Source organism: Prunus avium, chromosome 6, assembly GCF_965620075.1.
Source record: "Prunus avium chromosome 6, drPruAviu1.hap1.1, whole genome shotgun sequence".
In the NCBI taxonomy this organism is placed as follows: domain Eukaryota; kingdom Viridiplantae; phylum Streptophyta; class Magnoliopsida; order Rosales; family Rosaceae; genus Prunus; species Prunus avium.
In genome coordinates this window covers 31,875,234-31,898,490 of record NC_142289.1, presented here as the reverse complement: position 1 = coordinate 31,898,490, position 23,257 = coordinate 31,875,234, and the positions used below count along the sequence as shown (strand labels likewise).

General features: G+C 37.8%; 3 protein-coding genes and 1 pseudogene across 3 annotated transcripts; 2 read left to right on the top strand and 2 right to left on the bottom strand.

The window, feature by feature from the left end:
• Positions 1-114: 114 nt before the first annotated feature.
• LOC110770685 (fasciclin-like arabinogalactan protein 12 pseudogene) lies at positions 115-1,376 on the bottom strand (annotated as a pseudogene).
• Positions 1,377-3,326: 1,950 nt separating this feature from the next.
• Positions 3,327-7,643, top strand: LOC110771146 (putative catabolite repression protein creC). The gene is made up of 11 exons (XM_021975402.2): positions 3,327-3,798; positions 3,924-4,223; positions 4,344-4,452; positions 4,536-4,629; positions 4,930-5,017; positions 5,128-5,211; positions 5,516-5,612; positions 5,694-5,781; positions 5,948-6,053; positions 6,164-6,256; positions 6,711-7,643. The coding sequence occupies exons 1-11, from the start codon at positions 3,547-3,549 to the stop codon at positions 7,242-7,244; spliced, it is 1,845 nt and encodes a 614-aa protein (XP_021831094.1). The 5' UTR covers positions 3,327-3,546; the 3' UTR covers positions 7,245-7,643.
• A 268-nt stretch (positions 7,644-7,911) lies between these two features.
• Positions 7,912-10,185, bottom strand: NF-YC10 (nuclear factor Y, subunit C10). Its single transcript, XM_021975422.2, has 4 exons — positions 9,595-10,185; positions 9,417-9,501; positions 8,373-8,414; positions 7,912-8,273 (listed from the first exon to the last, which is right to left on the bottom strand). Exons 1-4 carry the CDS (start codon positions 10,057-10,059, stop codon positions 8,200-8,202), a joined length of 666 nt encoding a protein of 221 aa, XP_021831114.2. The 5' UTR covers positions 10,060-10,185; the 3' UTR covers positions 7,912-8,199.
• Positions 10,186-15,916: 5,731 nt separating this feature from the next.
• LOC110771136 (beta-galactosidase 8) lies at positions 15,917-22,743 on the top strand. The gene is made up of 19 exons (XM_021975383.2): positions 15,917-16,363; positions 16,458-16,553; positions 16,985-17,097; positions 17,236-17,302; positions 17,395-17,487; positions 17,577-17,720; positions 17,830-17,921; positions 18,054-18,159; positions 18,248-18,335; positions 18,602-18,723; positions 19,258-19,419; positions 19,612-19,814; positions 19,923-20,032; positions 20,802-20,911; positions 21,058-21,171; positions 21,396-21,494; positions 21,753-21,964; positions 22,034-22,370; positions 22,480-22,743. The coding sequence occupies exons 1-19, from the start codon at positions 16,193-16,195 to the stop codon at positions 22,585-22,587; spliced, it is 2,547 nt and encodes an 848-aa protein (XP_021831075.1). The 5' UTR covers positions 15,917-16,192; the 3' UTR covers positions 22,588-22,743.
• Positions 22,744-23,257: the final 514 nt, after the last annotated feature.

The following is a 23,257-nucleotide window of genomic DNA, read 5'->3' as shown; positions in this document are numbered from 1 at the left end:
GATTGTTGGTACGTCACACTTACAATATTGTGCACAGCTCAACAAATTTCGTGTTCATATGCTGAAGCATTCATGATCAATTTATTCTAAAAAGTCAAAATGGTACTGCAAAAGTGAAAAGGGATTGATCAAGACCCATGTACTAATTTTGTGGAGGAATTTACACAAGTTTCTCAAAATACAAAGAAACCGAAGATGAATAGAAATGAAAATATTACAGATACAAAGAACAAAACAGATGAAGAACCCAATGAAAAATTCAACTAAACAGCATTGGTCTCACATACAGATCACATTTCTGATATGCATAACAACAATTATTCCAAACCAGTCACCGGACATCATTACCCTTCAATCCAACTCCAATTAGAACAAACAATTCTGTCACAAAAAGCTTAATGCTGCAGCAGCAACCACAGAAACTGCAATGGAAACAACGCCATTAAGTTTGGAGATCAGAGTAGGCACAGCACCAGACTTCACTTCAGAAGCAGGACTGTCATCAGATGATGACGCCTTCTTAGGCTTCTCTTGCACAGGAGCCGGTGCCGGTGACGGTGGCTGAGGCTTGGGAGCAAAAACACCATAAGGCTGGAGCACACTGTCAACTTGGTAAATAGCCAATTGGCCATCAGAGTAGACAGTGCCTGAAATGGAGGTGTTGACAAGACCAGTTGATATGTTGACTGCCCTGCCTGATGTGGTGATGTTTAGTGGGTACTCAAATCCATCTCCAGCTTGGGTTCTCACTGGGTTGCTGAGAGTTTGGAAGTTTTGGACTGTGAGAAAATCTGGGATCAGATGGAATTGTAAGAGCTGGACTTTTTGCTCATCACTCAAAGAGTTGAGTGATCCTGTCTTGAGCTGTGAGAAGCCGTTATCAGTTGGGGCTAAAACTGTGAGTTCACTGTTTGAGTTGTTGAGTTGGCTGTAGAGCTGGTTGTCAACTTGGGTGCTTTTCAAAAGGCGGATAAAGATGTTGAAGCCGCCTGCTTTTTCAAGGACTTTGGTGATGTTGGTTGGGCCTAGTGACGCAGGGGCATCGGCTGGTGGTGATGGCACTGCCGGCCCGGTAATTGATGGGGCAGCAGGGGCAGCTGGGGCAACTGGGGCAGCAGGGGCAGCTGGGGCAGCAGCAGGGGCCTGGGCTAAGATTTTGGTGCAATGGGAGAGGGCGATGAGCAGGAGTGTGAATGAGAAGAGAGGCTGATTCATCATCTTCATTTTGAGTGTACTTGGATTGGATGTGGCTTCTTAATTTGCTTGGAAACAATTAAGAAGCACAAGGTGTTTGGTATTTGGAGAAGGTGTTTGATATGAGTTTTGAGGGTAAGGAGGAGGGTTTTTATTTGTGGTGGGAGAAGAGGGATTAGGTGAGAGAAGCTTAATTTTGTGAGCAGTAATGCAACCTTAGTAGTTAACATGTCTGTCTTTGTTGGGAAGGAGAGAATGAATGCAAAGTGAGATTATGGTGTCAGAGCTACTAGTTTGCTTGGGAAAGCAGGAAGAAGAAAAACAGAAAGCAAATCAAGTGGGTGTGGGCAAATAAAGCTATACAAGTGTATGATTGCTTTGTTTTCACTTATCATATGTATGCATATGCCGAGCTTAGCACCAAACCAGAAATAAAGAGATGCATATGATTTGCTTGCAATAACAAACTTAAGGAACAAGTGTGGCTTTTTGCTTTTTGGCAAGAGCAAATGATGATGATGATGATTGATGAGGATTTGCAACTTGTACATATGCCCTATGTATGGCCCAACCTCATGGATAAAATCCCTTGCTTTGTGTCCCTCCTGATTCCTCCAAGGAGGTCACCTTCACAAATCTTTCTATTTTCCTTCTGGGTTTTTTGGTGCAGGGGCCTCTATCAGTTGACATAGCCATGTTGATTCTGAAATTTCTTTTTCTATGTGTTTCATTGAAGCAACTTATAATAAATTGAACATGTTAACTTCAGATATAAATAATTACCTTATAATTAAAGTCAAAACCAAATCTGTGAAACTGTATTTTTTTTTTTTTTCTCTTCTGGTATTTGTAAATTGAAAAAATGAAAGTTGTAACTTTAACAATTAGCATACCTTCGTACATTTTCTCTCTATGTCACACTAAAAACCAAAAACAAAGCAAATGCGGGTTAAACTAGTTGGCCAAGGCAATGCGGCGACCGCTTGCACTCAATTTCGACCTCCCTCCATTTGTCTTAGTTGTCTTGGCATCGCTAGACTACTAAAAGTTAAGTAACGACAAGTAGTAGAGAATCAATTGTACTTTTACTTTTAGCTGAGATTATTTTGAACAGAGTAAGAAGAAAATTAGAAAGGGTTCTTGCCCATCAGCCTTGTCATCTCCAGTTACAAATATTAGCCCATCTCAGAAACCCACGTAGAGCCAACCCAACCCAAATAGTGAATACACAACAAAATGAAAGGAAAGGAGGGAGTGACAATTTATGATGTGACTTATACCCGACATGAAGGTGTTTTTTTTTTTTTTTTTTTTTGTTGGGATACCCGACATGAATTTTCAGTGGTTTAGGTTGATCGTTACTAGACACACGAACACTGATAATAAACAAGTCAAGTTAATGTAAAATTCAACAATTCAATTTCCACACAATAAATAAAATTAACTAGCATTACATGAATTCAACTTATCATTGCGTTTAGAATACATCTTAATTACTTTGTACTTATTTTGAAGAAATTAATTTTTCTCATGAATAAGTATTGTATTAAGTGTTGTATAATAATATGACATTCTTTCTTTCTTTTATTATTATAGTTTTACAAGTATTCATTGACTAAGTGAAACTTTATCTTATAAGTAAACCATAAGGGAGAGGTTTTGTTTAATTAAGAAAATAATTATGTATGTGAGTCAATTCGAATCATTGAGTCAATTCGAATCATTTTATGAACAAACTAAAATGAGATAACACGCCATTTGGTATAAAGTTAATCGTTTTTTTTTATGCACACACGAAATGTCACTACTTAAAATGAGATAACACTCCACCAATTCAGTGTTAATTAGATTGGCCCAAGCTTTTAGTGTGCTCCCAAGTAATTTTGAATTCATAGCTCCCTGATCCCGTGTGTGTGAGTTTCCTCTACCCTTTCTAAATTTGGGGGGAAAAAATGATAACACATCGTTTACTTCGCAACACCAACGCGAAATGACACAAATGGTCAAACTCCTCTAGTTTTTCTTTTTTCTTTTTCAATTTTTCTACAAGTTAACAACCAGCAAACACGTGGAATCGCCCTCATCGTTCCTAACACTGACCTCCATCTCCATTTGTTCTCTAAAGTCCAAACTCCAAAGTCAACCATGTTCCAAAAAGAAGAAAACAAAAACCACACTTTCCCTTTCCTTTCCCACTTTCACAATCTCATCGGAGACACCAATACACCGCGAAGCACCCGATCCCTCCTCTCGCCGAGAAGAAGAACAGCATACAAGAAAAGAGCACCCAGTCAAAAACACTCTACGATGTTGTTTCTGTCTTAGAGTCTGTTACTCTAAATTTCGTCGACGATGTTCAACAACGGCTACAACAACAACAACAGAAACGGATTGAACTCGATGTCGCCCACATCATCATCGACAACGACGACGACCCAAACGACGTCGTCTTCTTCGTCTTCCTCAGCGGCAACAACAAATTCCCAAACCCAGTCCCTTATAAAGGCCTATTTCAAAACCCCAGAGGGCCGCTACAAGCTTCACTCGGAGAAGACTCGGCCTCCCAATCTCCTTCCTTATTCGTACGCCAAGTCAATTTCTCAGGTACCCAAACGAATTTAATTGATTAGTGTGATCCAAACAGGGCCTAATTAATTGCTGGGTTAGTTGTCTCTCTCTTTCTCTCTCTGTTGACTCGGAGTTAGTCAGTGTTTGGTTGTGAATTTTAGGTGACCGTAGCCCAGCTCAAGGATAAGCCTAGCCAGCCTGGGCTGACGCCCAGTTTCAGCACCACAGGAGTGAGGTCTGCAGCGGCGAGGCTGTTGGGAGGAAATGGTGGCAAAGCTCTCAGCTTTGTGGGAGGGGGTGGCTATAGCAAAACCAGCAATGGAAGTAGTAGAAGTAGTCATTTTGCAGGGTCTAATGGGACTCATTATACAAATAGTTCCAGTCACGGTGGCAAAGGGTTCTTTTTGGTTTTCAATGTAGGAGATACTGTTTATATCAGTGACCTCAATTCGCCTGACAAGGTAAATTTGGTGTTCTTTGGGATGTGTTTGGTTTTTTTTGTTGGGTTTGGACAATTTGGTTTTTGTTTTTTGGGAATTTTGGGAATTTTGTGTAAAGGGTTGTGGGGAATTTGTGTGCAGGATCCTATAAAATCATTGCATTTTAGTAATTCGAATCCGGTGTGTCATGCATTTGATTCTGAAGCCAAGGATGGGCATGACTTGCTTATTGGATTGAGCTCTGGAGATAGTAAGAATTTCTTTGTATATAGTCTACGGGGTTTTCTGAAGATGAGGCTGTTTGTGACTTGCTTACTCTGTGTGTTGTTGTAGTTTATTCGGTGTCTTTGAGACAGCAATTGCAAGATTCTGGAAAGAAGCTTGTTGGTGCCCAACATTATAACAAAGAAGGTTCTGTTAGTAGCAGGCAAGAATGTAGTCTGAACTTCACTTTCTGACACTTTTTTATCTGTTTACTTTGTCTTCTTTATTGTTCCTGTTGTTGTGGCTGTATGTTTCTATCGGGAACGGAAATCATCATCATTTATGGTGTACAAATGTGGGTTGTTGTATCAACATCTTGAAACACAGTTTGCTAATGTATGTATAAATTGTGATAACTAAGCACTCTGTCTGTTGAGTTTGGATGGAATATACTTAGCACACACTCTGTTTTGGGTAATTGGGGGCACTGGGCCCACACAAACTAACTACTTGTTTTTAGCAGTCGGTGTACCAGTATTGCATGGGTTCCCAAAAGCAACGGTGTTTTTGTTGCTGCTCATGCTGATGGAAACTTGTATGTGTATGAGAAGGCAAGCCTTAACCTTTAGCTTTTCTTTTCTAAATGCTATTTTCTTCTTGTCTGGTTTTACTGTTTCTCTTGTTCTACTACATAAACTAAAATCAGTGTAATTTATTTTAGAGTAAGGATAGTGCTGCTGAATCTTCTTTCCCTGTTATAAAGGATCATACTCAATTTTCGGTGTCTCATTCAAGATCCAGTAAGGTAATATAAATGGTTAAAATTTCATTGCATGTATTAAGTAGTTCATTGTTATGCATATTTGCTGCATATGTAAAACCTTGGCTTTTAAAGATCACTCTATTATGATCAGGTCCAGATCATATTAATACTGTTGTTGGCCATTATAACCAACATTTTTGTTGTCGCTGCTTCTACATTACTCACATATGGCTAATCAAAATTGGAACTTTGTATTTCCTTCAAGAACCAAATATAGAACTATTGACCATCTTCCTTGGGGTTTCTTGTTTTCTTCACCATTTTTTCCTTTTTATGTTTTATCCAGAGTAATCCAATTTCCAGATGGCATATTTGCCAAGGTTCAGTAAACAGCATTGCTTACTCACCAGATGGGACATATTTGGCAACAGTTGGTAGAGATGGTATTTCTCTATCTGTTAGGCTTGTGACTTTATGGATGAGTGCATCTGTTAATTGGTGTTGATGTTGGGTGCTATATGTAGGCTACTTGCGAGTATTTGACTACTCAAAAGAACAACTAATTTTCGGTGGCAAGAGTTACTATGGTGCTCTTCTTTGTTGCGCCTGGAGGTAAAAGGATTTTTTATTTATTTAAAATTCTTCATTGACATTTGAATTATGCTCGATCAAGTCTAAACCCTTGTGTATCACATGATGTCTTCATTAGTGATATTTGTCATAAAGAATTACGCCTTATGATGCTCCTATTTGACCTTCATTACGTGTTGTTTCTCAGTCCTGATGAGAAATACATTTTGACTGGAGGGGAAGAGGATCTCGTTACAGTATGGAGCATGGAAGATCGAAAAGTAGTAGCTTGGGGTGAAGGGCACAACTCATGGGTACAGTTTCAGCAGAACTTTGTGCATATTAATTGAGTTCTCCCTCCCTCCCTCTTTTCATTTATCATAACTCATGGAAATCTTACACCTTATAGCCTTAATGTTTGCAGGTTAGTGGTGTGGCTTTTGACTCATATTGGTCACCACCAAGTTCAGATGACACAGAAGAAAATATTGTCTACCGTTTTGGTTCTGTGGGTCAGGTATTTGCTTTTCTTCCCATCTCTACCCCCCCAAAAGTCAATGCTGAGATCCCATTCTTAGCTTATTTAAGAATACAAATCAGTTAAGAGCTTATCTTTATCAGCTTATAGTATTTTATATCATTCCAACTCCGTCCCATCACCCTGCTAAGCTACACATTCTATTGAAATTTTCTCGTGATGGTTAGTATCAAATTATATTTAGCTATAAGATTTTTTTTTTTTCCCAATGGAGACTAAATCATTTAACTCCAATAGCTAGGTGTTTGATTTTCAAAATATTTGGTCTGCAATCATGGCTGTACAAATTTGCTGGAATCAAAGACATAATCTGGGACATGATTTATTTTTTAGCCTAATATTGGTCCATGAAATATTTTCTTCTATGGTGTGACACTGTGCCAATGTTATTTGCTTGTCTTGCTACTTCCACCACTTATACACATGTTTACAGGACACAAAATTACTCCTGTGGGACTTGCCTATGGATGAGATTGTAGTGCCACTTCGCCGGAGTTCACTTGGTGGATCTCCAACGTTTAGCACCGGTAGCCAGTCATCCCATTGGGACAGCACTTGTCCAGTTGGCACCCTTCAACCTGCTCCAAGCATGCGGGACGTTCCAAAGCTCTCCCCACTAGTGGCACACTGCGTTCATTCTGAGCCCCTATCTGGCTTAGTTTTCACAGAGGAAGCAATTCTCACTGCATCTTGGGAAGGGCATGTCAAAATTTGGAAGAGACCAGGCGAACCTGAAAGTAAATCAAACTCAGAATCCCTGGTCGGTGCTAGTTCAAAGGACCAACCCCTCACGGGCAAAGGTTACACAGAATTGTCGAAAAGCAAGCAATTGGCTGAAAGTAAATCGAACAACTCAAAAACCCTGCTAGGTGCTAGTTCAAAGGACCAACAATCACTGACAAGCAAAGGTGGTGTTTTTAATTTCAAAGAAATGTCAAAAAGCAGTCGATTGGGATACCTTCCATAGAGCTGAATCTCCGTTTGAACCTGTAATTATGCCACTTCCAACGACTTGGTGCCTTCAGATTATCATGTAAATGCATACCAGTATGCACAGAGGACATAATCTAGCTCAAGGTAATCAACGACAATCTCTTTTAGATAAGAGGGATAGAGAGGCGTAGAGAGAGATGCACTTGTTATAATTGTGTTGTTTTTTCGGGTTTTGCTAGAGTAGGTTTACAACTTACAACTCACCAATGCTCACATAATGGTGACCGAAAATTATCCATAGAACAATACATGTACAAATGCCATTATTTTGCATCTGCAGGGGCGCAATCTTTTCATTATCCTTGTAACTTAAGAGAATCTACTTTTGTAATGATTACCGAAAATAAAACAACATGCGTCTTCTTTGCTTGAATTTTGACTGCATTGGTGTATATAACACAAATGTTCTCTTACAGTATGGTTCATTTATTTTGTATGGTTTTGAATATGAATGCTTGTTGGTTTGGTTTCGTGTCTAACAGAATGATTCTCTTACAGAAAATTTTATTTTCAAAGTGTATTAAATTACAAGTTAGGGGCAACCAGCTACAATTGTGGGCATATGCCATCACCAAAATCCTAAATTCAAGCATGATTAATAAATGAAATTCGTGGCCACGCAACCATAAAAGACATATCAGTTGTTCCCAGGACAAAGTACCTACCATGATATCTTCCCCATTTATTTGTAAATTTCTGAAATATGGAAATGTGGACTAGATTTTTAAAAAAAATACTGCTGGTTTAGCAATCACTAGCAACAATTACACGTTTGACTGCTCTCCAAGGTAATGCTGCTTTCCCAGCTCACTTGCCATCTAATGGAGGACCCCTAAAAACACAAAATTTTCATACAGCAAGCTTATCTAAAATAAATTATACAGAGCCAAAAATTTCTTAGTGGCCTCGATTTAGCATGTTCTGAACTCCTAGTCCGCTTTTGCTTCAGCTAATTTTCTCTTTGCCAATGCATCCTCCGCTTTTACTTTCTCAGGAACATAATCTATGCACATAGTTGGTTATGCATCAGGCAACATAAATTAAGGCGGAGTAATACCATATATTTAACTATCAGAGCAATGAGTTGAAACTTAAAAGATACCTGAAAGAAAGTCATATCTCTTTTGTTTAGAAACAACTGAGGCTGAAACAAGAAGAAAGCAAGTTATTATGACTGGGAATTAACATTACCTGCAATAAGCAACTAGGACTGTATGTCTCATAGGTTTTAGCTAGACCGATTCTGATAATAATTATCTTTCAAGAACTAGATTTCTCCCTTGTTGACACCATTTGTAGGAACTTGTAAGCGAAGTTTAGTAATCAGTTTCTAGTAAATGGATGAGAAAAAGGTTCCGTTGATAAGCTCTGCACAGTCTAACTCTAAAATGGAAAAACTTTTTAGTGCGGCAGCCAGAGGGCTTTTTCAAACACAAATGCGACTATCAGAAAATGCAAACAAGCAAAGGAAATAACAAAACAAATGAGAGGTTCTTCACTTTTAACAAAATATTCTGTACATGACTTACCCACTCTAAGTTTTCAAGCTGTCAAATGCTTGTTTTACATTGAACAATCTACATCAAAACATTGTTCCTTCTAACAGTACAACTTGGTGTCCATTTTCTTATGCACAAAACATATGCCTGTCGTTAACTTGCCCACGAAATACGACACAACTCTCTAGTAAAGATGGCCATATGATGTTCATAAGGAATACCAATTAAGGACATTAACAATAGCAAGAAAAGTCAGAGGTCATTCTGAACTCCCCACTGGATCCATACTCTCCATTCCTTTCCAAATGGAGAGGTGCTACATTCACGAGGAAAACGAGATGCTAACCCGATTTCCATTTTGATTTGAGCATGTAAAACAATACCTCAAATGATGAACCAAATCATGAGAATGCAATAGCAGTATCACATATGAGAAAAATTCTGAATATCATTTCAAAGCTATAAACCAAAAAAATTGAACCAATTTGATCCAAATGTTCAGTATTCATAACAATGCACTAACCACAGACAAACTACTGCTACTTGTCAGTTACAAACAGATTCAACATAAAAAATGAAACTTTGAAATAAATCCAAAAAATATATAAATCAATTTATAAAAAGAGTGAGGAAGATAAGTTACATACATAGGTGCTTGTAAGCAAGAGACTTTTTCCTATCCTTAACACAACAAGCATGTGCATCTTCACAAAACTTCTGAAGGAACTTCTCCTGCAACAGAATTTTAAAAATATTTAATAATAAAATAAAATAAAATATATATCGAAACCCTAAATACTAAAATCGAGAGGCAGAAGAGAATACAGTGGCTTTGTTGACGAGGAAAACGGCGTCGTGGCTAATGCGCATCTCCGAATCTTCGCTTCTGATAATCCTCTTAACGCGCTCCATCGGAAACGTATACGACTTCACCTCCTCTTTCTCTTCGACCTCTTCTTCTTCTTCTTTCTTCTGCTTTCGTTTCTTGTTGCTCTTCTTCGATTTCGAGGTGGGCGTTTTCGTAATTTTACCCTCATTTTGCTTTGTGTCTTTCAGGGACTCCGAGCTCGACGATGGAATCTCCTCTACGTCGGAGTCGCTCACATTGCCATTGCTGGTCTGGTTCTTGTTGCTGATCGTTTTCTTGGTGCCGGGCTTCTTTGTTTCTGGGGTTTTCTTGATGCTTGGCTTCTTTGTTTCTTGGGTTTTCTTCGGTGTAATGGCTTTGCTGCTCGGCTTCTTTGTTTCTTTGCTCTTCTTTGGTGTTATGTCCTTTCTGGGCGTCGCCATTGTTTGGGAGATCCCTCTGCTGCAAATGTTTTGAATAAAATCTTGGGCTGGAAAATGGTTTTGTTTTGGGGCTTTAGTTGTGATTTGTGAAAAGCCCCTGTTTTCTCGACCTCGGAGGCCTCAAGAAGGTGAGGTATGTACACAGCCAAATACGGTGCGTTTTATTCTTGGGCCTGGCCCCTCATTACCACATTACCAAGTAAGCTTGGCATATAGGGGAGTTCTGTTCGTTTTAAACCGCGTATGGCAAAGTTTATATTACTTCAACCACGGTGTCAATTGATATTATTTGGGATCCACAATTATTATTTTTAGCTATTATAGTCTGTAAAATTTGAACTCATGATACTCGATAAATTAGAGTCTAAATGTTAATGGACTAAATTATCAATGGCATTAAAACCAACCTCACAATTATTATTTTTTTAATTATTATTGTTTGTAAGATTTGAACTCAGATTCTTCGACAAAGTAGAGTCTAAATGTCACTAAATTAAGCGATCATTGGCACATGAGATCCACCTTTATTGTTTTATGACCACAATACCTTGTGGGACCCACATCTTAAAAAAGAAACGAAATGTCATTGAGTAACTTCCAAAAGTTCACGTTGCATCTTCGCTTGTCAATTGGACATCTCAGGTGGAGATTTTTTTGGTTTGGTTGGTTTAGGCTCTTATGGCAGACCTAAATAAATCAATGAAATCACAGCAAGATTTGGCCTTTAAAAAATATGTATATTATGCCAACGGGGTCTAGCCCAATGAAAAAGGGGTATTTACTTATAGACAAGATATCTCAGGTTCGAACTCTCATGACATCATTTGTGTGTGTAAAAAGTTCATCTTCCCTAATTTAGACTATCGCTTATATTAAAAAAAAAACTATACATTACAAAGAAGATCCACTTGAGATCTGTAACACATACAAAATTATTAGCCTAATTGTATCAAATCAAATTCATTTAGTGATTAGTTTGGCAAACCCAAGCAGAGCTAGCCCTTGCTTATCCCTCATACGCACACAACCCATTAGTGCTTTGGCCCAGCCCTCATGACCTTGGAGTTGGAGATTCCATTACCTACCAATTCTCTGAACACAGCCTGAGTAGGTCGTTTTCGCTTGTTAAACGTTTACATGTGTCGGTTTGTTGTTATACATTAACAAATCTGTAGACAGAATTATTCCCAAACAATACGGTACATTAGTTTTAGGTTGTAACCATAGATTAGGTAAAATTATATCAAGATGTGTGATTTAATTGATAACATTCGAGTGCAAGAGACGAACATACTATTTTAGTCAACTAATCTAACCTACCCGCATCGGTTAATATGCGATTACACTTTAACAATGCTAAAAGTAGTACAAGCCTTTAATTATGTTAAATTGTCAATGTGCTTGTTTGTGGCAGCAACATATTCCCGTGTCATTATTGTCCCCACTTCCCTAGTTACCAAAAAAATCAAAGATAGATTTAGATAGGCCATCACCATCGAAAAACTCAACCACCACTCAGACCAAAATTAAATCTTTACCACTACAATAATGTCACACCAAACTTCATCACGTGGTATCCTTAAATCACCATTGCAATATTGTCCTCCACCAAAAATATCATTCAAACTTTGTCCAAGTATCCAAATATTTCTTTGAAAATTTTGTCCACCACTAGGATTATTATTTGGAAATGGGAATTTCAAACATGGAGTATAATAACAGCTCGAATCGAGTGATTAAGAACAGGTATTCCTATATTCGGTTCATGTATTCGAAACTCCCACTCTCAATATATCGTTTGTAAGGAAAAAAAAAGTATAAACAAAACAATTCATCCACAACAATACTTTTATTTCTTGTGAGATACCCATTAGATCACGATAGTGCGTTGAGCCTACTCTTTTGGGGATAACCAAAATGTATGAGGTCAACTGTGTCTTCATTTAGCAATGGGATTTGGTATCAAATCATTGGTTAGCTTTAGAAATAGGGAGACTCGTGGGAGTACTTAAACGAGCACATATATGAACAAGTGTCAAACCCTTTATTATTTGGTGGCTTAATTTACTTTGAAGTGGTTGGTTTGGATTGGATATTAGTGGTATATATTTGGTATATCTAAGTAGCTTTTGGCAATTGAGTTGGACCATTTTATATGGCACTCGCTAGCTGCACGCCTGCACCGCCCAAAAACAAAAAGCATCTCATTTTTCCGAATAGGCCAACCCTAGCTAGGCATCTAGGTCAATAGGCATATAATTGGACATTGTTGCATTCCTATTTCCTGCAAATTACAGTTTGATATATATATGCAAAAATAATTCATCAAAAACACATATCAAACTGTGTTGGTAGAAAAGTAGTAGTTCCTACTTCCAAGAAAAGGGGTGAGTATTTTCGTGTCTAATTTTTATGATAAATTCTCATACTCATGCAATTGAAAAATGTATATTGGCCCCAGGCGCTTGTGAATAGAGCAGACTTTGTTGGGAGAGGTCCCCGCTTTGCGCTCGACAGTACCTCGAGGGTTAATCCCCGCAATCGCGCGGGGTATACCTTGGTTTTCACCCAAAAAAAAAAATGTATATTGGTTTACCACTATTTCCAAACCCAAGAAAATGTGTTATGTTTCATCAAACCAGGAGTTTCAATTGGCTTATGTAAAAGTGCAAATTAATGCCAAAAGCAATGTCTATTTTGAGTTCTTGGAAAAACACTTGATATATGTTCCTCCTTGAGAAGGGACAGCTTCTAGAAGAATTATGTAAGCGGTACTTGTGCTTTTACAGAAACATTAATTCTATTTGGACACACAACATTGACACACTTAGTGACACCCGCTGATGTGTCAATGTATCATTTGCTTTTCTTTTCTCCTCGTTTTCTGTTCAGCGAATGATACATTGACACATCAGCGGGGTGTCAACTAAGTGTGTCAATGTTGTGTGTCCAAATAGCATTACTCTTATTAATTTCATGTGGTTCATCTGTGTAACAACCGACAAATGCATGTTGCTCACTTGTGCTTTTTAAGAGGCCTCTGAATATTAGAGATGGTAAGCCAAACTATCATGTGTATAATCACCTCTATTAAGGTTAACGGATTTTCTTAGAGTATCATAAATGCGATCCTCCAAGTTTGTGTGAAATAGGTAGCACTGGATTCGGTTTGGTAATCAAACCGATTTGGTCAGATCGGTAGTCGAACCATTCTGAACTATAATAGAAAAATCACGACCGTTGTCGCCATCAACAGTGGCAATTTACCAACTTTCAATATCACCCATTAAGACGGTCAGTCTGGTTCGATAATGAGTCAACCATTGATGAGAGTATTTGGGCTTTTAGCCCAGTTTTTTGGGAACTTTTCGGGCCATTCGTGGCCATTTTTTTAGCCAACTTTGAGGGAAATTTTGAAGCCCAATTTTATGCTCGTTTCTGGGCAATTTAGAAGCCCAGATTTTAGGGCAGTTTCTGGGCAAATCAGAACACTCAAATTAGTAAAAACCCTCAATCAAAACCTTAATGTAGCTGAAAATTCAAATTGAAACCCTATTCAATACTTACCCAGCGACGAAGAAGAAGAGACAGCAACAATGGAGGTGAGAGGTTTCAGAGAGTTTATGGATTTGATTTCAGAAAGATGAGAGGTTTTTTTGAGGATTCAATTGAGAGAGATGAGAGGTTTTGATCGAGAGAGATGAGAAGTTGCAAAGGTTTCAATTGATGGTGGAGGCGATATAGATGGATTTGAGAGGAGGAGAGGTTTGAGGTTTAAGATTTTTAGTTTTGGGATGGCTCAAATTTTTGAATCGATGATACCAACAACTCTTACATGAACTTTGTGATAAAGAGCGTGCCATGTATGAGTCCTACATGATTTTATCAATTCATGAGACACGCGTATTGTAAAAATGTTGAAATAAAGAGTTTGAATAACTCCCGATGTCACTAGTATTTTCCATCTAGCTCCGTCACAACCATTGAGGTGGTCAATGATGACAAATAATGGTACTAGAACTATATGAGTAGTAATATGATTAGTCTACTTTATACGAAATTCAACGTCACCTATACGACTACACACAAATAAGAGGAACTTTTTGTTTTCAGGTCCCCAAACTAATTCCACTTCAACGCAAGAATCCTCTGTGCTCCGACAAGCGACGTGATCCACCGCCTCAACCGAAAAAATTCTCCAACCTTAGGCTATCAATATGCTTTCTGTCCGTCACTTGTTAGGTAAGCTGGGGGCGCCCATGGTGTGGATTACAGGTGGTTTGCATTTTAGTAGTTTTTTCTTTTTCTCAAGCAAGGAAATAAGGCTAGGTACCATTTGAAGATAATCGACAGGCATGTATCACATCCGGACAGGCATGCGTAGGCCATATGCCCCGGCAAGCTTGGGCAGCTCACAAGCTACGAATGATGAACCTTCCACTCAACAATAACGTTACAAAACCACCCATTCAATGTTTTTCAAATGTATCGCAGCCAAAAATGAAATGTTTTTTAAAATGTGTACGCCTTAGTTTCCTTTCGGCATTGAGATGATTTGGGTAGAGAAACTTAGCTAGATCCGTTTCATACCTCTTTTAATTTTCATATCTCTCTCTCTAATACGAGAGACAAATAAAAGACGAAAAAAGCATAAAGCCGTGACATGTAAATTTTTCTCTAATTTGAGGCTGTGAGTCGCTGACAACTTGACAAGCACTTGTGACTCATGCCAACCTTATGGACTACCAGTCCATGCTAAAGTTAAAGTTGGATATTAATTAAAAAGACACAGACAAAATTACATATCAACAAACAATTAAATAAATAATAATATGAATTATGAATGAAAGATACTTTTTTTTATAAAAAATAAAAAAAATAAAAAATAATACAAATGATATGGATGAAGCAAGATACTCTAATTTATGATACCGACGCAAATTAGATTATCTACAGTGACATATTTATATATCAATTGAGTAAATAGTATAGATTAAGACAGGTGGAAGAATGGTAAATTGTTCTCTGTAGTGACTTTGGAGCAGATAATGATATTTGTCTGCAAACCTTTGTTGTTTTCAAAGTCGTGCATGAGATTGAGGCGAGACTCACTTTTCTCTTTGTCAAGTCCTGCGTGACGACAACCGTGACCTAATGGTATGTCGGACTAAATTCAGACTAGATTATCATTATGCATGCAAACTGCTTCTACATCAAAGAGTATATCGGACTAAATTCTTGAGCACTAGCACCCTAGCACCTCCGTGACCTAATGGACCACCAATATCATGCTGTGGCAATGTGTTAATTACATTAATAACTAATGTAATAAATACACTAAAAACAATTTAAATTTGTAGATTTAGGTCAAGCTAATAGACTAAGTCAGTGTGTCCGTACTCTTATATCCGAGTTCGATCCACCTTATCATACAATAGAGCATTACAAAATAATAATAGTAATAATAATTTCTATGTAATAATAAATAACAATGGGGTAGGCTTACCATATCCCTCTCCCTCACGAGATTTTCTCTGACTCATGTCCCAGCGTTCACACACAACAAACGCATAACCAAACCAGACCAAACGCCATCTCCCGCCCACCTGCTACTAAATTACAAAACCACACTTTCACCATAATTACCACTACTAATCCATTTTTCTTAAATTCTTAACCGACGAGGTAAGAATCACCGGCAGTAAAAAAAAAAAACAACCTTCTGTCACTGTCTCAAAATAAATTATTACTACGCGTCTCCGTACAACAACTGACCCGACGTGGCACAACAATCTTCCCCTGCGCCTCGTAACACCTGATCTTTTTCTACGATGGTTAATTACTGATTACCGAGTAGCAGAAGCAGCAGAAGAGAAGAAGAAGAAGACGAAGACGACGACGACACTGATGACGCTCTTCAAAACGTCACCGCTTTGATTGCAAGCGTTGTTTTAAGGAGGCGGCCAAGCGAATCAAAACGCAAACAGAAACAAAGAATCCAAATTAAGGCAGAGCAAAGCAAATGCTGCAAGAAACCGTTCTCTCTTAATCATTGCTTGAAGAAATTGCTTTTCATAAATCAATTTTGTAATAAATATTGAACAGAAAACGCACAAGTGTTTTAAGGACGGAAATGAAAGGAAGCGAGCTGAGGATTGAAGTGGTGGTGGTTTTGGTGCTTGGTGTGTTGGCGACGGCGTCGTATTGCGCCACTGTGACGTACGATCACAGAGCGCTGGTGATTGATGGCAAGCGCAGAGTGTTGGTCTCTGGCTCCATTCACTATCCTCGAAGCACTCCCGAGGTACTTTTTCTCTTTCTCTGTTTTTCTTTTTTCTTTTTTTATTATTTTTTTAATTTTTTGAATTTTCTCTCTGAATTGCTCTGTGTGTATATAGATGTGGCCGGACCTTATTCAGAAATCCAAGGACGGAGGCTTGGATGTCATTGAGACCTACGTCTTCTGGAACTTTCACGAACCAGTTCGTGGCCAGGTCTCTCTCTCTCTGTAATCACATTAATGGTTCTTGGTTCTTGCCTTTCGTGAGTTCTTCAAATCCAATACGGCGGCGTTTAGTTGCCTGAGAAAATGTTGGAACAATGTTAATACCAATTACTACACCACTGTTTTTAGTCATGTTGAAGTTTGTTCTTTTCTTGTTAATTGTCAGGAAAGAAAAAAGCTAAAGAACTCATCATGATACCGGGAATTTTATTGTTCATTTTAATATTTATTCTTTTAGCTTTCCTAGCAACCAAAACAAACAGTTCTTTTTTTTTTCCTCTCTCTAGCAACCAAACAAAACAAATTTTTTTTTTTTTTTCCTCTCTCTCTCTCTCTCTCTCTTGGGTTATCGATGTTTATTCTTGAATGCGCTGCATTTTGTCTCTGTTATGATTGTGACTGGAAAAATCCATTTTGCAGTATGATTTTAGTGGACGAAAAGATTTGGTTAAATTTGTGAAGATAGTAGCACAAGCTGGTCTTTATGTGCATCTTCGAATTGGTCCTTATGTATGCGCAGAATGGAACTACGGGTATGGATTTTATTCAATTTCCTTTCCTTTTTGTTCTTTGGGAATAAAAAGGAAGTTGCTTTATGATGACTTTACTTATTTTAGTATTTCTGCGGAATTTTATTGTGTAATTGTGTTTTTGTTTCAACTTTTGAACAGTGGCTTTCCTCTTTGGTTGCATTTTATTCCTGGAATTCAATTGCGAACTGACAATGAGCCGTTCAAGGTTTCAATTGCGAATTGCCTGCTTCTTCTTTTTTTTCTTCTTGGTATTTTCTCAACTTCATTAATTAATTTATGAAAGTATCTGTGGTTCAGGCAGAGATGCAACGGTTTACAGCCAAAATTGTTGATATGATGAAGAAGGAGAAACTTTATGCATCTCAGGGTGGACCCATCATTTTATCCCAGGTTAATATTTATATATATGTTTTAGTATTTCACTCAATCTGGTAATTGTTAGATTTTAGAGGAGTTGATTGTTATTTCCATTATGCCAGATTGAAAACGAGTATGGAAACATCGATAAAGCATACGGGCCTGCTGCCCAAACCTATATTAATTGGGCAGCAAGCATGGCTGTGGCTTTGGATACAGGGGTGCCCTGGGTCATGTGCCAGCAAGACGATGCTCCTGCTTCTGTGGTAAGACTCTCTTAGTGACTTTCCATTTGTATTGTTTTGACCTTGTATAAATGCAGCATTCTCACCATGCTTCCTTTGCTTTACTTGCATTGCGTTTAACTACTTACAGATCAGCACTTGCAATGGATTTTACTGTGATCAATGGACCCCAAAACTTCCTGACAAGAGACCCAAAATGTGGACTGAGAATTGGAGTGGATGGTAACGTGCTGACCTATCCTTTTACATTTTGAACTAGTCTTGGGTAATTTTGAATTGGTTGCTGGTATCCCCCATATTGTTTCTATATGATTGCTCTTTTATTTGCAACCTTCGAACATTCATGATCACTAGGTTTCTATCCTTTGGTGGTGCTGTACCTCAGAGACCAGTGGAAGACCTCGCATTTGCTGTAGCACGCTTCTTTCAGCGAGGTGGAACTTTCCAAAACTATTACATGGTACTGATTGTGTCTGGAGTTTATTGACATTTGAGTTTCTAAAACCAGGAAAAGATGAAGTGATTTGTTCTTTATTGCTCTTCAACAGTACCATGGTGGGACTAACTTTGGGCGGAGTACTGGTGGACCCTTTATTGCTACAAGTTATGACTATGATGCTCCAATTGATGAGTATGGTATGTTATCTAGCATGCCTTATTTATCGCTTTACTACTGCTGATGGTGTAGGCTTGTCTGCTAATTGTATTTATATAAAACTTGTGCTCGTTGGTGCTTTGTAAATGAACTGGCGTTTTCGGTCAACATGATGCTTGGAGTACAGACTACTTATAATGTTAAGATGTAATTTTCATGAGAAAAAAATATAATAATTAAGAACATCAGTGCACATATCATAGACGTGTCATCAGTAATCAATTCAACTTTGCCATTTCTGTTGCAGGACTTCTTAGACAACCTAAGTGGGGTCACCTAAAAGATGTGCATAAGGCCATAAAGCTTTGTGAAGAAGCAATCGTGGCCACTGACCCAAAAAATGTTTCTGTTGGTGGTCCAAACTTGGAGGTATAATGTTTTTTCTCAGTTTACAAAGTATCCTTTTTCTCCTGATTCGTGGGTATGATGATAGTTTTTACATAAACTTCTAGGGCTCAACGTCCTCCAGTCTAGGTGAATGCTCAGCCATATCTAGTGTGGGATTTGGCACCCATACTTATAAGTGGAATGGAGTAACATAGACTACAAGTTATTGATGTTTGAATATCCGAGAAGAAATATCTGTTCTATCTGAACTTACAAGTTATTCATGTTAGAGTATCTAAGAGGAAGTATCTGTCGTATCTGAAGCGAAGTCATATTCCATGGGGTTTGGATGAACTTCCTTAATATTGATCTGAAAAAGGTGCCTAGTAAACAATGGTATAGTTTTGGATCCAAAACTTGTTCTTCGAGATCTCAAAAATCTAATAATAGAGGTCATAGAGCTTCTAGTCTTCACCTGTATGCTTTGTCTATCTGAAGTGAAGTCTTATTCCATTGGTCTAGGTCAATGCCCCGGCAACATGTGATTTTATTTATTTTATTTTATCACATCTTCAGGCAACTGTTTACAAAACAGGATCAGTATGTGCTGCTTTTCTTGCCAATTATGACACCAAATCTGATGCCACTGTGACGTTCAATGGCAACTCATATCACTTGCCTGCTTGGTCTGTGAGCATCTTACCAGATTGCAAAAATGTAGTGCTTAATACTGCAAAGGTTTGCTCCTTAGCTTCTATTTCACTCGTGTTTGCTTGTATTTGAAGAAAAGTACCCATATTTATTTGTTGAAGTGTAGAATGTAAACATTTTCTTTTAAATTCTTCATAAGTAGGAAGGTCAAATCATGTCTTGTTTTTCTCTTTCATTGTAACAGTTTCATAAGCAAAGTATATAACATTATCATGACAGATAAACTCTGCTGCCATGATTCCAAGCTTCATGCATCACTCGTTGATAGATGACGTTGATTCCTCTGAAGCTTTGGGCTCAGGCTGGAGTTGGATAAATGAACCAGTGGGTATTTCAAAGGATGATGCGTTTACCAGAGTTGGATTATTGGAGCAAATAAACACAACAGCTGATAAAAGTGACTATCTATGGTACTCTTTAAGGTATGCAATCCATGGATGCTTTCTTAACATGTATTTATTGCCTTTCAGCCAGTTGTCTTGATTTCTTTCTTTCAAGACTAAAATCCCTTTTCTAAACAAATTTTGCAGCATTGATGTCACAAATTCTGAAACATTCCTTCAAGATGGATCTCAAACTGTTCTTCATGTGGAATCACTTGGCCATGCCCTGCATGCATTTATTAATGGAAAGCTTGCAGGTATGAATAAAATAATTAAATTTGGTTCCAAGTCGATTGCTTGGCCTTCATGCCCTTGGTGGTAATCCGGCTGCTACTTTAGTTGCACTGGCAAATAGACGTTGACATTGTCTTTAGAAATTGTGGAGGAAACCCCTTTTTCATTTTCCCTAAACCTTTGTACTTTGGAGATGCCTTCAAGGGCTGCAAATCCAAGAGGAATCCTCTGAAATTTAGGGTGGAAGAATGAGTCATAATTGCCTTTCTCAAACATATTTATTAGTCAAAACAAGGTCAACGCCATGCTTGCTCAAGTTTGTAAATCCTTCTTTGTCTTTGTAGATACACTTTGATGTTAGACCTTTTCTTTGTTCATTTGATGTATCTTATCTCACTCTAAAACTAATTTGAATGCTAACCTGATATTGCTTGACCAATCTAAGTTCTATATCCCCCAGCCATTCTGTTTATAGACTTTTAAGGACATTAAACATAGTTTCTGCTAACTATATTGAAAAAGAAGCTTTCAAAATATTCTCTCATTAGGCTCCATTTGATCTTAAATATAGCGGTCCTATGTTTCTTGCTTTTCGGGAAAAGCTTCCTGTAGTACATTAGATTAGATACTAAAACAAAAGCCTGATGATAAGGTTCAGACTTTGCAATTGTGAATTTTCAAATCTAAATGAGTTCTTGACAAGTAAATACACGCATAGCTTGAATTATTACAACTGTTTGAGCCTTTTTCTTTTCTAGCCTTGTAATTTTCTTTTAATTGAATTCCTTTCAGGGAGTGGAATAGGAAACGGTAACAATGCCAAGGTTTCTGTGGAGATCCCTGTCACATTTGCATCTGGGAAGAACACAATAGATCTTTTGAGTTTGACTGTTGGGCTTCAGGTTTGGCCTTAATGTTTATGCTTTCAGTACATGCATTTAATAAGAAACTTTCATCTATATTGTATTCTATCGTTGCAGAACGAATTCCATTCTTTAAGGTCAATATATGACTAGAAATATCTTTTGTGTACCTATTTTTCAATCAGAACTATGGAGCTTTCTTTGACAAGACAGGTGCTGGAATCACTGGTCCCATACAGCTGAAAGGCTTGAAAAATGGCACTACTATTGACCTTTCATCTCAGCAATGGACATATCAGGTCATTCTTCCTTTTTGTTTAATTTTCATTTTGCTGCAGTTCCCTGATATGGATTTCAGTAGATTGCACAAATCTGAGGGAAAATGGGGCCAATAACATAAAATTTGGGAAACTGAAAAGGAAAAAAAAAAACAACAAGTTCTTCATTCTGAATGAGCAGTTTGTTACCATCAAAACACCAAAATTTAACAATTTGTCTTTTGCCTTCGTCATTGTGACTGCAGATTGGACTAAAAGGGGAAGATAGTCTTCCCAGTGGAAGTTCTTCTCAATGGGTTTCACAACCTACCTTGCCCAAGAAACAACCCTTGACATGGTACAAGGTAAATTTTTAGCATTATTATCATGTATATGGGTGTATGTGTTGAAATTAGAAATACTGGAAAGAATGTGAATTTGGATAGAAATTGCAGTTACAAAAACTGAATTTAACACTTCCGACAGGTTAGGTATTTGCATATGCTGTATTTTCTTGCACTATCATGCTTGCATGTGGTGCATGCTTTAGGAAAACAGTTACTAGGAATGTTAGGATTCTATTCTTTTAGATACTAACCAAAGAAATATTCTTTCTTATTCAGGCAAAATTTAATGCCCCTGATGGCAGTAATCCTGTTGCAATAGACTTCACAGGGCTGGGGAAGGGTGAGGCATGGGTGAACGGACAAAGCATTGGGCGATACTGGCCGACCAATATTTCTCCAACTAGCGGTTGCCCTGACTCTTGCAATTACAGAGGACCTTATGACTCAAACAAGTGCAGAAAGAACTGTGGCAAGCCATCTCAGGAACTGTAAGTGCTAGAGAATCTAAGGTAAAAACTTGAACTGAAACTTTGATTCTGATATCACTATTCCTACAGGTACCACGTACCCCGTTCGTGGTTGAAACCAAATGACAATACTCTTGTCCTGTTTGAGGAAATTGGGGGTGATCCAACGCAGATATCTTTTGCTACAAGACAGATTGACAGTTTGTGCTCACATGTATCAGAGTCTCATCCGTCGCCTGTAGATATGTGGAGTTCAGATTCAAAAGCAGGAAGGAAGTCAGGGCCTGTGCTTTCACTTGAGTGCCCATTTCCTAATCAAGTCATTTCTTCAATCAAGTTTGCAAGTTACGGAAAACCGCATGGGACTTGTGGGAGCTTTAGCCATGGACAGTGCAAGAGCACTAGAGCTCTATCCGTTGTACAGAAGGTGTGATCTTGCTTGCTATGTTAACAAAACTCTGTGCACCTCCATTTTTTAGCTCTTCTTTCTTATGATTAATTTGTACTGGTTTACTGACAAGGGATACCTTGCACAGGCTTGCGTTGGATCAAGGACTTGTAGCGTTGAAGTCTCAGTTAATACATTTGGTGACCCGTGCAAAGGAGTAGCAAAGAGCTTAGCAGTAGAAGCTTCCTGTAGATAAGACATTGCTCCCTAACTAGCTCTCCTAATTTCTTGTGGGATATAGCTAAAATGTTATCCCCAAGTTTCTAGTTGAATAAAGTCACTGTCATGGATGGTATTGAATATGAATAATATTCTCAAATATATTAGAAAAGCTCTCTGATCAATTTTACAACTGTTGTGCTTGTTTAGAGGATCCTCTGCATACTATACTATTTCTTTATAAAAAAAATTAGAAAAAAACTGAGTATTGCCGTGCGGCTAAACTAAAAAAAAGAAAAAAGAAAAAAAGGACCTTCCTAGTTGCATTAGTTTATGCTTTATATATATTAATTTGGTATTGCCACTCGGCTATACAAATAAAATACGTACGTGTTTTATTTGGCAAAAGTTTGGCAAACTACAACTTAAAAGTTCGGCAACTATATAATATTTTAATATAATTTATTTAAATATTTAAATATATATTATTTCTATTCAATAATATGTGAAAATTATGTGTATAATACGTGAATTTTGTATAAAAAAATGTGTATTAAAAATGAAAAATGTATATGTATATGTTCAATATGAGTATTGTACGCTTGCTTTTTAATAACTCTGGAAAAGTAAAAAATCAAAAGGGGACAATAGTGACTCGGGTAATAGCCTAATAGGAATGGATAATGCTCTAAACTACTCTTATCGAT